The 17694-nt window shown below is 36.1% G+C and overlaps 1 protein-coding gene across 1 annotated transcript; it reads left to right on the top strand.

The window, feature by feature from the left end:
• Nucleotides 1-3114: 3114 nt before the first annotated feature.
• On the top strand, nucleotides 3115-6302 carry LOC145122445 (uncharacterized). The gene is made up of 4 exons (XM_079058048.1): nucleotides 3115-3753; nucleotides 5858-5890; nucleotides 6019-6066; nucleotides 6180-6302. The coding sequence occupies exons 1-4, from the start codon at nucleotides 3115-3117 to the stop codon at nucleotides 6300-6302; spliced, it is 843 nt and encodes a 280-aa protein (XP_078914174.1).
• Nucleotides 6303-17694: the final 11392 nt, after the last annotated feature.

A 17694-nucleotide genomic window follows, 5' to 3' on the forward strand; every position in this document is an offset into this window, starting at 1 on the left:
TGTTTAATTTACATTTTGTATGACAATTTTTATTTGGATTTTTAAATGATTTGTATGTAATTACATTTTGTATGACAATCTGCATGTTTTTATAATTATTCAACAACTTCATCCATCACTATATACAACAACAAGGTAAAATGGTCATTTTTCACCAGTCAACACATTCAGTCAGATATACAATCAAACAACATGGTTTCTTACTCAGTCAGAATTTATTACCCAGACAGACCTTTCCCAGTCATCAACTATCAAACAAAACCTTAGTGTTCAAGAGACTCAGTTGGTTGATACCGGTAACATTCCGATTGAGCTGTATTGGGATTTCTTAGATTTTGATCAGGTTTTGATGAAGTCTAATGAGAGATCAAGGGGCCTTTTCTGTGTGTAGAACCCAAGAATTTTCAAGAAGGTAAATGTTATAAAGAATCATCACTTTATTGTAATTTCTTGAGTTTGGGATGGTATGAATGGTATCACCAATATTAAGAATGTTTATGCTCCTATTTATGCCATTGAGCGTCCGATTTTGTAGGATAATCTTAAGTCGTTAATTAACTCGATGAATGGTTGTTGGTTATTAATGGGGGATTTCAATGAGTTATGTTTCAAGAGTGAAAGATTCTCGAAAAGTGGGTGTGATAAAAGTATTAAGGAGTTTAACTCATTTATCATGGATGCAAATCTATTTGATTTCAGTCTTGGAGGTCGAAAGTATACGTAGATTAGTGAAGATGGAAAATGCTTGAGTAAAATTGATCAATTTATAACATGTCATGAGTTTATGAACAGGTGGGAACCAACGGTTTCCACCATTTTACCGAGGAAATTTTCTGATCACAACCTCTTTATATTGGTTAACAATTATCTTGATTTTGGTCCCATCCCATTAAAATTTTTTAAATCCTGGTGCTTGATTGAGGGGCCAAATGATGTGGTAATGAATGCATGGAAGTTCTTGATTCAAAAAAGTGCCTCTGATCGTATTCTAACCCGAAAATTAATTCATGTAAAAAATGAAATAAAAAATGGAGAGCAGATTCAAAAAGGAAAGAGGTTGAGGAGATGAATAATTTGTTAAGTTAAATTGATGAAATTGAACTAATAGTTGAAAACTGTCCTTTATCTTCTCTAGAAAGAGATAATAGGCAGGCATGGAAAAAATGTCTTGGAAATTGATTTGATTCACTGTTCTGATCTAAAGCAAAAGTTGAGAGTTAGATGGGATGTCGATGGTGACGAGAGCTCGAAGTTTTTTCATGGTGTTGTTAACAAAAATAGAAGAAGAAATCATATAAATGGTCTTATCGTTGATTGGGAATGGGTTGTTGATCCATCTAGGATATCGAAAGAAGTTTTGGAGTTCTTTTCTAATAAGTTCAATGAACCCCCCATGTATAATAGACCCAAGCTCATCAAAAATCGGTTTAAAAGGCTCTCAACTGATGATAATAAGTTTCTTACGGGTTCATTTTCTGATTTGGAGATAAAGGAGGCGGTGTGGAGTTGTGGAAACGACAAGTCCCCGGGACCCAACGGTTTTACTTTTAAATTTTTAAAAAATTACTGGGAGTTGATAAAAAATGAGGTGGTTCGGTTTGTGAAATATTTTGAAAGCTATGGTCTTCTAGCAAAAGGATGTAATTCATTTTTCATCTCTATTATTCCAAAAGTTCGTGACCCAATTTATTTTAAGGAATATAAACCGGTGAACCTTGTGGGTTGTATGTATAAGATTCATTCAAAGGTGCTTGCTAATCGAATTAAGAAGGTTCTTGATAAAGTTATAAGCCCTGAACAAATGACATACGTGGAAGGGAGAAAAATCTTAGAAGGTCCACTTTTGCTTAATGAAGTTTACTCATGGACTAAGAGATTGAAGAAAAAAACCTTGATTTTCAAGGTTGATTTTGACAAAGCCTTTGATTCTTTGAACTGGGAATTTTTAGACTCGATTATGGAAAAAATGGGATTTGGATGGAAATGGAGAAGATGGATATGGGGCTGTCTTTCCTCAAGTAGAGCCTCATTTTTAATAAGTGGTGCCCCCACAAAAGAATTTGACATTAAAAGAGGGGTTAGACAAGGTGATCCGTTGGCTCCTTTTTTTTGTCATTGCTATGGAGGGGCTTCATATTTCTATGGAGGCGACATGTAAACTCCATTATTTTAGAGGTACATTCCTTCTGAATTGTAACATATCTTTGTCACACCTTATGTATGCCGACGATGTCACTTTTATTGGTGAGTGGTCGGAAATCGACTTTATTAATTTGAATAGGCTGCTTCGGTGTTTTTATTTTGCCTACGTTTTGAAGGTAAACTTACACAAAAGTAAAGTTTTTGGTGTGGGGCTTAGTAACTTGGAAATTGATCGGCTTGCTAGTATATTGAAATGTGAATCCGCCACCTTTCCGTTTACTTATCTTGGGCTCTCGGTGGGAGCCAACATGAAATTAGCCAAGCATTGGAATCCGATTATTGAAAAATTTCGGATGAAATTATCTAACTAGAAATCTAAATGCTTATATTTTGGAGGTCGTCTTACTCTTGTTAAATCAGTTCTTAATAGCCTTCCTCTTTATTATTTCTCTTTATTTCGTGCTCCTAAGAAAATAATTGATCTTCTTGAAAAGATTAAAAAGAGATTTTTATGGGAAGACGATAAAGATAAAAGAGAATTCATTTGGGTCGCTTGGGAGGTAGTTATCAAAACCTAAATAGAAAGGAGGTCGTGGAATTGAGAGCCTAGATGTGTCTAATTTAGCCCTTCTTGCTAAATGGTGGTGGCGTCTTAAATGTGATTATGATTCTTTTTGACTCTCATGCGTCAAGTCTATTCATGGACTTAAACGCGTGGACGGTAAACCATTAGATAAAAGATCATTTAAAGGTGCTTGATTCCATATCTCTCAAATTGAATATGAGTTTGAAGATAGATGTATTAATTGGGCTAATCTTTTTATTAGAAAGGTTGGTATATGTGGTAAAACTCACTTTTGGAAGGATATATGGTGATTTAATGTTTCGTTGAAAGATAAATGTCCTAACTTTTATGCGATCGATGCTAATAAGGATTGCTTGATCATGGAGTGAGTTATTCTTGGGAGAAATATGGATTCTCAATGGAATTGGGGATGGTCGAGACATCTTCGTAGAGGTCGTGAAACTAACCAATTTTATGTCTTATCAGATTGCTTGGTTAATTATCAATTTTCAAGTGAGTTGGATAAATGGTTGTGGAAAAATGAAGATAATGGCGAGTTTGATGTGAAACAAGTGAGACGGCTCTTAGATATAGAAGCGAAGAGCAACTGCAGCTCTTTTAAGTGGGTTAGCTGGATTCCTATCAAAATCAACTGCTTTGTTTGGAGATTGATTCAAGACAAAATTTCCACTTTTACCAATCTTTCTAAGAGGGGAGTGGTTGTTTCTTCTACATCATGCCCGTTCTGCAAGTTATTGGATGATATTGTTGATCACATTTTCTTTTACTGTTTCTATGCTTCAAAGTTGTGGAGTTGGTTAGTTGGTTGTCCCTCCTCGTTGCAAGGTCTTCCTTCCTCCTGTTCAAATTTGGTGGAGTTGCTGAAAGCGAACACATGTGACAAAAATGTTATAAATATGCACTTAGCTCTCGTTTATTCTTCTCTTTGGATGATTTGGAAGGCTCGGAATGCTTTAGTGTTCCGAAATGATAGGAGAGATGTTATGTTTCTTGCGGATGACATTCACATTGCTACTTTTAATTGGGTTAAGAATAGATCCAAACTGCATCTTTTTTATTGGCCGGTTTGGTGTATGTCTCCTATTCCAAACTTATTTTTGTAATTTGGCTTGAGCTCCCTGTTTAAGTCATTTTTAATGTTATGCTAATATGTTGTCTGCTGTTAAAAAAATGAAATATATTATTTGATTTTTTTAATGATTAACCAAATACAAATAATCTAATCGTTAGTTTTTTTAATAAGAGTTGTATTACAAGTACCCCTCCACTCACAATGAAGGGGGTACACAAAACACTATTCCCCTCACATGAAAGGGTACACATATTGGGGGAGGGGGGTTACGTATAACAATTGCCTTTAATAAATATATGTGAGTCATGTTTTTTTTTTTCGAATTATTTCACTAACTAAACTAAAAAAATATGAAAGATCTGATATATATTTTTTCCCTGAAAACAAATAGCCCTGTGTGTCAACTTATCTTCAAAAGTAATAATCACATTTAAGTGTGGACTCTTACATAAGCCATTTTCTAATAGCAATGATTACATAATTTAAATAACTAATCTCTAATTGTTTAATGAAAGCCATTCGTGAGCCTTGATTTACTTTTGACCGTAGACCAACTTTTAAAAAGACTAATACAAGCCGTAAAGATTATAATTGCTAGTGTGTCAAAGTCATTATACAAATATATAATAACATACTTCCAAGATGAAAAGTACAACAAAATCCTAGATTTATAGAAAAAATATTACATTTTCTATCAAAAACCAAAATAAAATATAAACCATAAAGAATATGTTTTGAATTTACTCTAACAAATATGATACATGGATCTTTTAATTATTTGACCATATGTTTATATTGAAAATGAGTTCTTTGTAGTTTGTAGTGTAGTAGAGCATAGAGGTAAGCGGGCCAGACTAAAGAAAAGTAGTGGGCTGGTTTGAGTTGACTCATGAGCACGAGCATGATAGACTTGACCACTAATCAATGGTTGATCAAAGTTCACAAAATATTTAATTTTATATGGATACACCACATCAATGTAAAAAAAATTATTTTTCGGAAAGGGAACTTAAAAAGATTTTTAGGCCTTTTTTTTTTTTTGTATCGACGAATACTTTACTGCGAATACATGGTTATCCCTTATGTCATATAGTCATTGCAGGTAAGAGAAACTGAGTAGTGAGTAGTGTAGAATTTGAATATAAGTTAATATGTTATTTTAAACATCGAAATCAATAAGATGTACCACTCTACCTATTTTAAATTGAATAATGTATAACAATTTCCCTTATTTTGATAAAGTTTTAAAAATAAATCTAAGTGAGAATTTATTGCAAACTCATTTCATATGGATAATGAATAACTTTGATATTTTACAAGATTAATTTATAATTTGAAGTTGATCGTTGAAATTATTGAATTAATTTATTTTATTAAGTGTAGTGATTCGTATATAATAATTTTTTTTACATACACAACAACTTTCTACTCTAATAAATGAAGATATTTTTGCCACATGTCACACTCTTATTCAATTTGTCAAATGTCATTTTGTGGTTATTTTGAATTAATTTCTTTTCCACATGTCATTTTATGGGTTTTTCTATTTTAATAAATTTTACATAATACTTTAATATAATAATTACAATAAATATAGTAATAAATGAATATCAATTTTATTAATGAACTTAGGGCTTGTTTGATATGCAGCTGACTGGGTCCGGTCAGCACTTTTGGCTGACTCGGTCCAGTCAGCTCGTTTGATAAAAGGCTAAACACGTCTGACCCAGTCCAATCCTCTGATTCGGTCATAGAAATTTGTCTGATTCGGTCCTGAGTAAAAATGGACTGACTGAAAATCTCTCCGTTTTGCCCTTGAACGCCCCCATCGTGAACGACATCACAAACACTCTCTTCCTCCATCGACCCTTCCTAGCTTGCAGCCTCCTTCCTTCTACATCTCCTTCATCCACCTCCACCAATGCTTTCCTGCGCCAATGCGTCGTCTTCCTCATATGAGGGTTTTTTTCTTCAATTTTTGGTTTCAATCACAAAGCCATGAACTCCTAATCTCCCTCTGATGTTAAGTTAATTCTTTTTTCCTTTAATTTTTGCAGGTGGGGGCTTTCTTCTCCAACTCTCGATTCCAGGTATGCATTCAACTTCAGTCTCATTTTCTTTATCTCGTTTGATTCTTGTTCATTTTTGCAATCGGCTGGGTGAAGGATTGAGATGACAAAATTGATGATTGAGACTATGAAATTGATGATCAATGAAGATGGAGATGTATTTTGTTGCTGACGAATTTGATCTTCATGAACTTAAGGTTTGCATTTTCTTTCATATGTAAATAGCTTGTTAAAAGACCATACCATTTACAACGACATTAATTTATCTGTAAATAGGATGTTAGATTAAAGATTGTAAATTTTTTCACAGGTAGTGGACAAACACTTGGGAATATTGGAAAAACAGCATATTGAGACGAGATTTTTTCAACTTTCCTTTTTATTTCATATTATGCAACTTCATCTAAAGTCTAAAGAGGAAAAAGTAACATGAATATATACTATGCCTGATTTGATATGCATACTCAATTGCTGTTGGATGTATTTTGCACTTTCATTGAGAGATTTTCTGAAAATCACAACATGAGCAAGAGCTTGGAGTTGAATTATCCATGAACACAACCAGATCATGCAAAGGTTTAGGATGATAAGATTTGGTCAATACTTAGGCTATAAGTGTAGATGGTTGTTTTGTGATGGTATAAGTTGTGTATAGTGGAGATAAGAGTAGAGAAACTATGGCTGTAATGGAGGGTTAAGGTTGAAGGGTGGAGAATAGAAGTCAATTACATCATTTTGTCCCTATGTTATATGTTTATATGCATCTTTTTTGAAGAATGGTTTTAAATTACATCATTTTGTAAATTACATTATTTTGATCAATTTGAATGCTTTTATTAAACATTTAATATTATAAAATTAAATGGTAAATTATAAAGAAATTATTATAAAAAATGTTGTTTGAGGGTAATGTAGTCATTTTGCATAGTCGGTCAGATAGAAAATCAAACATCAAGTTTCAGTCAGATGTTAACTCAGTCAGAAATTCTAACTCAATCAGCTTCTAACTCAGTAAGCTCTAACCCAATTAGCAATTATCAAACGAACCTTACCTTCTTATTTCAAAATTCTCAAATTAAAGTTATTAGTTTATTTTGTTTATTTATTTAAATTTAAAAGATAAAAAAATCAATTTTAGTAATTCATTATTTTTCTTATTTTTTTATAAATCCAAAGTTTTTAAATATATAGACCTTTATATTTTTTTTTAATTAACCCATGTAATACATGGATCTTACACCTAGTGTTTTATAAAGTGTACGATACAATATATTGAAAAAAAATTATTAAGATTAAAGTGTTATCCATATACATAGTTTAAACACAGCATATGTTAGAGTTGTCAGTCAAAAGTTCAAACCTTTTACCATCACAATCATAATATACTTGATAACTATTTTAGGATAATCACTTTTTTTAGAGTTTGTAACTTACAAGCTACAGCCTACAGTTCATATACTAAATTAATATACATAAAATCTGATATCACAATAAGATATACATTTAAGGTCATAAATGTGTGCATTTAATACTTATCTTCTCAACGTTGGCGGTTACATAAATTAATGCATCTAATCGGATAGTTGATATTTTTTCCCTCATAACCATTAAATTAAAAGAGAAATAGTCATAATAGTCATTTTTCAACTTTTTTTAAATATAAATAGCTAAACGATATAAAATATAAAAAAATAATCATAATTTTCACAGTTGGACCAGCTGTAAAATGTAGATTTTTGCAATTTTTTTTTATTTCGAACCTTATAATTCTTTCATACCCATTCTGTTGTAGTTGATTTTTTCTTTTATTGTTTTTTTTATGGGGGAGAGAGGTGGACAAAGTGGACAATTGCACATGGTCTAATTTTTTTAGAGTAAATTATACGAATGGTCCCTATGGTTTGGAGTAATTTGCACGTTTGATCCTTAACTTATTTTTTTAACTCGGAAGGTCCCTACTGTTTGTTTTTGTTGCGTGCTTGGTCCCTGTCTTATCTAAAAAGACTATTTTGCCATTGATTTTTTAATTTATTTAAATAAATACACCCCAAGCCCACTTCCACCTCACTTTACCTTACCTTACCTACCCACCTTATTTAAATAAATTAAAAAATAAGGGCAAAATAGTCTTTTTAGGTAAGACAGGGACCAAACGCGCAACAAAAACAAACTGTAGGGACCTTCCGAGTTAAAAAAATAAATTAGGGACCAAACGTACAAATTACCACAAACCATAGGGACCATTCGAGTAATTTACTCTTTTATTATTATATAGTTTTATTTAAAAATAGAGCAAATTACACGAATGGTCCCTATGGTTTAGGGTAATTTGCGCATTTGGTCATTAACTTATTTTTTTAACTCGGAAGGTCCTTATTGTTTGCTTTTGTTACGCGTTTGGTCCCTGTCTTACCTAAAAAGACTATTTTGCCATATATTTTTTAATTTATTTAAATAAATACACCCTCAACCTCACTCCTTTCATCTTATCTTACCTACCCCACCATTTTTCCATATTTAAATAATAGTTTTTTTAGGTAAGATAGGGACCAAGTGCGTAACAAAAACAAACAGTAGGGACCAAGCGCGTAACAAAAACAAATACTAGGGACCTTCCGAGTTAAAAAAATAAGTTAGAGACCAAGCGTGCAAATTATCCCAAACCATAGGGACCATTCGTTAATTTACTCTTAAAAATAAAAACTTTTAATAATGTTATGGGCCCATTTTTTCTAATTCGTGCCGGACCTTTGAGGATATTTAATTTCTTAGGATTGGTCCTGTTTTCTTTGTAACAAAGTCATTCCATTAGATATTTTGCACTCGAATTTGGATATTGAAAAATCATATTTTTTCATCCCATAAACATTTTACACTTCCAATTTAGATGTCTAGATATCTTATTTTTTTTAACTTTAAAATAGGATATTCGATACAAGTTATAAAAAATAATTCGTAGTTTTTGCATACAAACTTTATAACAGTCATCATACAATTTTATTCTTCTATCACAATGATGAACTAAAAAATGCTTAAGAAAAAAACTCTTTTCGGAATCAACCAATTTTTTCATAGTTATTGATTGTAAAAATCTCAAAAAAAGAAAAAAAATTGTAGTGCCCTTGATTTTCATAGACGATTGACTGCAAAAATACTTGCCATTAAGGCTATTTTAAATTTTTATATGGTTAAAAAGTTTAAAAATTAATATATATATATATATAGGGAAGAGTTATTTGGAAAACAAAAAAACCTTAAAAAAACCCTAAAAATCATAAAAATGCATAAAAAAAATACTTAGAGATCACAAAACTTTTTTTTGAATTTTTTTTGAAAAAATCGCAGCTTTCTATACAAATTCGCTGGAAAAAATTTTGAATTTTTTTTTATAAAAAAAAAATTGGTTTTTTATTTTTTTTTTGTTCAGCGAATTTTAAGAAAAAGCTGCGATTTTTTATAAAAAAAATTAAAAAAAAAGTTTTGTGATCTCTAAGTATTTTTTTTATGTATTTTTATGATTTTTAGTGTTTTTTTTAGAGTTTTTTGTTTTCCATAGAGCCTAAACATATATATATATATATATATATATATATATATATATATATATATATATATAAAGTTAAAAGTTAGGAATAGTAAATTTGCATGTTTTTTTTCAACTTTGTCTTTATTCTTTAGCAATTTTGACATTTTTGGTTATTGCAATTAAAAATTTTACATTGTTTAGGAACCTTTAATATTCAAAGTTTGGCCACAAAACTTTAAGGAATTGACCACTTTGATCCCTTTTTTAAAAAGTTGTTAATTCCAACCCTTTTAATTCTTTAGCCATTTTGACGTTTTTGGTCCTTGCAGTCAAAACTTTTACATTTTTTCATAAAAAACACAAAAAACGGTCCGGGACTTTCTGACGTCTGTCATTTTCTTCTTTTGGTATATTTTTTCTATATTGGTCCTCATATTTAACTTTTTTTTTTAGTTTTTTCCTGCATTCTATTTATCCATCTCCGCCTGTGAAAATTAGGGGTCGAATTATCTATCTGTATCTTTTAACAAAAACGACATTCAAATCAGACGCACACGGCCCATGCGGAGCATGGGCAACATTTCTAGTTTACTATTATGATAATTTTCTCTTAAATTAATAATTTCATTGTATATGCATGCATGACTCCATCGTCCCTACAAAACAGAACAAGTTTTGATTCGAAAGTATTTAGTGATGAACAATATTTTGTCCAGTTGCCAATTTAGTAACATATGAGGGAATTTGGTTGTCGTTGTTCTTCTATATTTATAGTCGTCACCTTTTTTTTTTCTTTTTTCTTTTTTGTTTTGTCTTGCGTACAAGTTTTTCAAACTCTTTTATTATTAATGAAAAGACATAAGAATAATTTTATGTGTATCCATGTTATACTCGTTTGTATATCAAAAGTATATACATTTTGTTTTAGTTACGAGAAAAAAAATGGTTATGGTGTTACTTAAAGTTGGGTAAATTTTGAAGTTTTGAACTCTTCAAAAGACATTCATGAACTCAAAAAATATTATTAAAATGTAAGTTATTTGGAAATTTTTTAGAAAAGAACTGAGTTGTTTAATTGGTAAATACGGTGTGTTTTGGTTCCAAAAACACTTAGAATTATTTAAATTGTTCAAAAAACATTCAAACACTTCAAACCATTCACCATCTGTCTACCAAATATAAGTGGATTAATGACATAATGATTTATCCGATTTCTCCCACGGATCTTATTTTGAGAGACTACCAACGTAATGTTTTTTTTTCTTAGTTTAGTCCTCGCGTTGAGGAGGACGCAGACAGACTCATCTGTATTGTATTTTAGATGAAAATAAAATACAATATTTAAAACGTAACATATGATGTTCAAAAGACATTGTACAAATAATTACACAATGACATTTTCAATAAATTACGGGGACAATTTTTGTAATTTTTTTAAACATATGGACCATTTCTATAAAAAAATACACAATGACCTTTTTTGTAAATTACGGGGACAATTTTTGTAATTTATGTTCTACACAAGGGTCAAACCTGCCAACATACAAAAATCTTAAAAATATGGTCTTTTTTTGTAAAAAAAAAAAGAAACTTTATAGGGACCTTTTCTGTAACATCCGGGATTTACCAGGTATTAATATTAATTATCTTATTGAGTAATGGGTTGTTTTAGTTTGGGCTAGGATAGTTGGGCTTCAAGAATTGGGCTGAGAAGGGCATTACGCGGGGAGTACCATGCCAGGTACGCTCAGTGTACTCAAGAGAATTGGACGGGGAGGCCATGCACGTACGCCCAGCGTACCAAAGGGTATGCGCAGCGTACGCGCGCAGATACTAAAACCCTAACTTTTAGGGTTTGATCCCTATATAAAGGACCTTATGCCTTTGGTCCAGCCTCCTTCTCACCTCTAGACAACCACCACGAAAACCCTAACCCATATTTGTGTGTTCTTGTGATTTGGAAGTCATTTGAGAGTATCTTGGTGTAGTTTTGATGTTTTGGAAGAGAAAGGAGCTTCAAGAAGAAGCAAGGAATCAAAAGGAGCTTGTAGATCCAGGAGATTGGCACAATTTCTGACTCATTTGAGGTATCAAGCTTCAAACTTGATCATTGCATGTCTAGATTTGATGTTGGGGTGTTTTATGCCACTTTTGGACTCCATTGTTGAGGCTTCTTGCATCTTGATGATTTCAGACCATAAGAGCTGTCTTTTTGGGCTCTTAGAGGCACTAAGATTCATAAAAATCGGACCTTGATGGTTAAGCCACAACCATGCAAGTGTTTGATGGTCATAAAGCTTGTTAAAGGACCAAAATCATGTTTTGACCCCAACAATGCATGTACGCACATAAAGTTTGTGACTTTAAGGATTAGGAGGTCTTAAAAGACCTGGATCTACATTTTGGACGTGAAGACTTAATGGGTTAAGTCACAAATGAAGTCCCAAGAAAGTTGGCCAGTACGCTGCGCGTACTGGGTCAACATTCCGTTTTTGGTCAAGGCCAACGTATGTTGGGCGTTCGTGCCAGGTACGCCGCACGTACGCATGCAGAGTGGCTACATTGGGATTTTGGGCCTTAAAGGACTGGGCCTGGACTATTGGGCCCTGTGGCCCACTGTAGAGTATAGTTATGGGCCTGGGAATTTGGAAGTAGAGTATTGGGCCATGTTCGGCATTTTGAAATTGTTATTTGGGCAAAGGACTTTTGGACTTGTAATGGGCTCATTTGAGGAATATGGCCTAAATCAGAAAATTGGGCCATTAGTGGGCCCTTAGGGAGCCTTTGATGGGCCATGGGTGCTGTAACATCCTGTTCGGGATCGTCCGTGATTTAGGGTTCGTGGGCTGCAACCCGGGCATGAGGAAGCCTCGGGGGCAGCGACAAGTTGCTAGAAGCGTAGGGCTTCTCGTCACCTTTCTGTGGATATGAGGTTCATTGGAAACGGACTTATAACGAGGAAGCTATGACAGTTTGAAGTTTTGGCAAGATAAGTCCCTTATTTGAGAAAAGTGGCAACTGAGTACGTTGGGCGTACGTGTGTGTACGCTTAGCGTACTCATGTGCGTGAATTTGAAGCAGAGTCACCTAGTACATTGGGCGTACTAGGCACAGGATGAAACCCTAAATGAGGGGGTGTCCCTATATAAAGAATAAGATGGCCTCATTCCTGGCCACCATCCTCAGACAATAAACCCTCTCAAACCCTAAATACTCGTCCATGGAGCTTGTGTGACCATTTGTGAGCTATTGAGTGATCTTGTGTTTCTTTGGAGTAAAGAAGGAGACTTGAAGAAGAAGGAATGGGATTCCAGGCTTTCGATCTGAGCTTATCTGAGTTGGAAGCTTCATGTTGAGGTATAAATCTCAAAGCTTTCTCACTCTTTTGATTTGTGCATCATTTTAGTGTATTTTAGGGTATTAGTCCCAAAGTTGGAGACTTTATGAGATATTGAGCTCCAGAGATTATTATCAGCTTCTTTGAGTGTCTTTAGTGGTGTGGAGTTATAAAAATCGAGACTTGGACGTTTGAATCAAACCATGCATGAGATATGTGCATTTTGAGATGAGAAAATGAGATTTTTGGGTGTTTGTGACTTTAGCAGCCATGCAAAGGCTTAAAGTCACAGACTTTATGGAGTAAGAGCCTCTAGGGAGTCCAGATATGTGATATGAGCTAAAGTCTTAAGTGGTTAAGACCAAGAAAGTGAGAAAAGCCATATTGGACGTACGCCGAGCGTAATCCTAGTACGACCCGCGTACTGGGTTGGTGTCCCCGATCAGATTTCGTGCATGCTTGTGTACGCTGAGTGTACCAAGGGAGGTACGCCCCACGTAACCTCACTCTGGACTTTTGGGCGAAGTCTCATTTTGGGCCTTAAGTGTTGGGCCTGGAGTTTGGGCTTGTTGCACTGGAGTTTTGGACCAGAGGAATATATATATATATGTGCCTTGGGCCCTTGAGTTGGACTTCTCACTTGGACTTGAGAGTTGGGCCTGGGGAGAGCCCATTCATTATTGGGCCTTGGTGGGCCCAATGAGTTTTAGCTTATTGATGGGCTAGTTAGTGGACTACCTTTAGACCTAAATAATGAGGGCTTGGACTTAGGTCTTAATTGGGTAATTGTGGATTTTGGTCCAGTGTTAGAGGCCGGTGTGCAACAGCAGCATCTATAGGACTCTGTTGATCATCCGAGGTGAGTCTTCTCACTATACTTACGTAGAGTGGTAACCTTTGTGTGACCGGAGGGTCTTATGTGCTTGTTTGAGTTATATGATATTATGCATTTTGTCTGTGTGATATATATGCTATATTCTGTGTTTCCACTGAGACATGACCGGAGGTTCCAACCCGAGTTGTGGGACCGAAGGGTTTCCACTGAGACAGGACCGGAGGGTCCAACCCGAGTTGTGGGACCGGAGGGTTTCCACTGAGACAGGACCGGAGGGTCCAACCCGAGTTGTGGGACTGGAGGGTCCCACTGAGTCACATTGACCGGAGGGTCTTATTGAGCTATAGCCATGAGAGGCTAATGAGATATGTGTGGTATTTTGGGGAACTCACTAAGCTTTGTGCTTACCGTGTTATGTGATATGTGTTTCGGGTTCTTCTCAGGATCGCGGGAAGGTGCCGGCTTGATTGTACACACCAGACAAAGAGTTATGTTTTGAGGATCCTGGATTATTAATCAAACAATTATGGAGTTGCGTTTTGTAAATTAAATAAAAGGGATTTTTTGTGAAATGTGTTATGAGAATTATATGATTTTAAAATGAAAATTTTATTTGAAATTTTACATCGTTACAAGTTGGTATCAGAGCCTTGGTTTGAGGGATTCAAATGCACCTTCGGGTATGTATGGACTCAAACTGAGGATTTGAGAAAAAAATTCAAAAGAAATGATTTTTCTAAAATGAGAAAGAGTTTTAAGAGAAAACGAGTTGGAGCAGTGTGTACAATCAGCCAGAGCCCGAACGGTGATTTCCTAAAATACCCTTACTTATTGTGTTATGAGTTATTGTTGAGACGTTAGTGATGCATGCTAGAGGATAGGCTAGGTATTTCATATTTTAGGGCTAGAGTTGCCTGATTTGTGATGTACTAGCCTAGGAGTTGTTGCTATCTGTTATGTGCCTTGAGTATGTGCTGAGTAAGAGTATCTAGCAGGAATCACTTAGGGAGAGAGTTATGAGTCGATAGATAATCAAGGAGAGATACCTAGATGTGCATTGAGGAATCTACTGAGAGAGTTGTGAGATACCGACGAGAGGTGGGGTTGCCTGAGTTCGGTAATGCCTTTTTGAGTTGCGCATAGAGCAAGTGGAGTTGTATGCCATTGTGGTTTTACGTGCTGGTGGAGGTTATTCGATGCTCGAATGGTGCTTGCTTTGTGCTTTGTGGAACTCTGGAGGATGGGAGTCAGCTACCGAGTGAATATGACGATATTCAGGAGGTAGATGGCTGACATCATGAGGAGTTCTTCAGCAGCTGATGGCAGAGAAGTGTGAGAACCTAGGAAGAGCCCGGGGAGTGACTTTAGTCAGCTGAGTATGCCGACAGAGGAGAGTATTCGCTGGAGAGCGACCATGTGTAACGGGATTAGCGATCGAGAAGGCTGAGCAGCTACTTAGGAAATCTGGGACGATCCGTGTGGAAAGTATGGGTAGATGTGGCAGGTAGTATGGGCCCGTAATACTGAAAGCAGAGGACCCATACTCGAAGCAGGGAGAATCCCAGAGGTTCTAAATAGCAGGTTAAAGGGAGATAACATGGTTCGGGTACCATGATTCGTAGTAGAGTGTGTTTTCATCTTTACCAGTTATGCGGCAATGGGTGTTCAGACTGAGAAAGGATACGGTAAACTGTGGGGCCAGAGGGCCATGTCGATTGAGCTTCGATAGAGTGTACATTGTGAGGGAATTGAGTTTAGATCCCGAGGAGTTGACTGGTGGGATGCCAGTTGGAGTCGCGGGACTTGAGGAAAAGTGGAGGTGATACGCTGAGGAGAATTTTGGTATGGGTTAAGTGATCGACCGATGGCTAGGATGTCACATCCTGTGACGAAGATTACACTATTTTCGCTTCTTGTGTGGAGCAAAAGAGATAACGAGCTTCCGGTTCCAGGGCTTGGAGGTAACCCCGAGGGGTAGCATATGATTGTGATATTTTCACCCTAGTATATATATATATATATATATATATATATATATATATATATATATATATATATATATATATATATATATATATATATATATATATATATATATTGCTGTGAGGTATTTCTTACACCGTGAGAGAGAGTAATCAGTGGGGATTGAGATAGATGAGGACAAGGAGATGCCTTAGTTGAGTAAGGCATACTTTTAGCAGCAGTTCCAGTGATCACGAGGAGCATACCGGGGCCGCGGCCCTCGTTGCCTATGTTGTGTATCGACTGTAAGAGTGAGGTCTCTTGCTCCTGTGATAATTTCCGCGATGGAATATTGGTCGAGGGGTCGGAGGCACGGTGTGTGATAGTGCATTACGGCCAGAGTAAGAGTCATGACTAGTTCAGTACAATTCGGGTATCCGACGGTGTGTTAGTATGAGGTTTCGGGATGACTGGAGGCAGTCGCGCTGGGAGGGCTCAGAGGATTTCATCTGAGATTCTAGATATTTGGAGTTGCTTGGTCTCTATCGGGAAGATCATCGAGTGTTACGTTGTATGATTACAAGAGTCAAGAGTGATGTATCTGGTGAAACAGCCTATGGAGTAGACTGTTGGTATGCCAATTGGTGATGGTTCGAACCCCGAGTGGGGGAAAGCTGGGTATTCCATTGAGAGGATCAGCGATTTGTTCAAGGGCGGTTAGAGCACTGGTTATGGAGATCTGCGGTGCGGACACTCGAAGACTTGGGTTATTGGTGGATGAGGCAAGGTGCAGAGCTGGATGAGGCATGTTATACGTGTTCAGGAAAGGATGAGTGTATCCACATCGAGTAGCCATTAGTCAGAGACTTTATTGTGGTTAGGAACTCTTCGAGTTGGTATTGGTTGAGTTCGAGGCGGTTGGCTCGTTGAGGACCAGTTTCGACTATTGAGACTTTAAGGTTCGATGTATGGGTTGTTATATGCACTCTAGGAAGGGCAACAGTGGTTTGGCAACCAACTTCAGAGTCGGTATGAGTATTCTCGCATGGGTTTTGAGCAGTAGAGGATGGGGTTTTGGATGGTCGTCAACGTGTTCTTGGTCATTGATGATTCCTCCATGTTTCAAGTTGTAAGTTGGAGTATTTCTAGGTTGCGAGTTGTGCGAGTGGAAGATCGGTGATCGAGGAAAGATGTTATGAGATTCTGAGAGGGTGTATTGCGGTATCCGAGTATGATGCCGTGAGTGGAATATCCGTGGATGAGACAAGACATCGTGAGGTTCTGTGATGGTGTATCGAGGTATCCGAGTATGATGCCCTAGGTTGTTGGATTATTATGAGATGTGGGTGTGTCAGACGACAAGTGGACCATCAAGCGACTATGTTTCCAGATGTGAGTTCATCAGTTAATGGTCGCCAGACGAGATATGTAACACCCATAAAATTTGAGCCAATTTAAAACTTTTTAAATCATTTAAAACCATTCATTTTTTACAATTAGTTTTCAATATAGTTTAAACATCAGAGTTCCCATAAATCATATTCATCAATCGAGGAAGTGTACGGTCACGCCTTCGCCTACCCGCGGCCATCCGCTGAACCTGAAACAATAAACTGAAACTGTAAGCCCGAAAGCTTAGTGAGTTACCCCCAAAATACCCATACACACAACAATACACATATAATAACGACAGCATACTATGGGTCCAATAATCCATTGGGATGGAATACCCCAGGACCTCAACCATTGGGTTGGAATGCCAACATACCGAAACACTTCACATAACAATATACAATTAACAGCATGTACTGGGTCCACAACTTTACAGTCTGGATTACCCCTGGGCCCACAGTGTGAGTCTGGATTACCTTCCGAGCCCACAACTCACATCTGGATTACCACCGAGCCCACAATACGAGTCTCCCTCAGCTCGTATCTGGAATGCTCCCGGGTTTGTTGGTTACCGCACGGAGCAGTTTCTCCTCAACCCATCCCACATAATATGTCGACATATAATGCAAATAATGCACATACAGATAATCACATGATACTACAGGTAGTCCTAAATATCTACCTAACTGGTATAACAACTAGCACGCAGGCAGTCAGACCAACTATAGGTCACTAAGCATAACCAGATCCGATCTACCAGGATACCGATCCAA

Source organism: Lactuca virosa, chromosome 6 (assembly GCF_052849685.1).
Source record: "Lactuca virosa cultivar CGN04683 chromosome 6, Lactuca_virosa_CGN04683_v6, whole genome shotgun sequence".
NCBI lineage: Eukaryota > Viridiplantae > Streptophyta > Magnoliopsida > Asterales > Asteraceae > Lactuca > Lactuca virosa.

Bases quoted from the DNA above. Each gene is read 5' to 3' on its own strand.
- LOC145122445 (XM_079058048.1), top strand. From the start codon at position 3,115: ATGGATTCTCAATGGAATTGGGGATGGTCGAGACATCTTCGTAGAGGT. The intron at 3,754-5,857 runs GTTAAGAATAGA...TAATTTTTGCAG, and splicing joins ACATTGCTACTTTTAATTGG to GTGGGGGCTTTCTTCTCCAA. The intron at 5,891-6,018 runs GTATGCATTCAA...TGATCAATGAAG, and splicing joins TCTCCAACTCTCGATTCCAG to ATGGAGATGTATTTTGTTGC.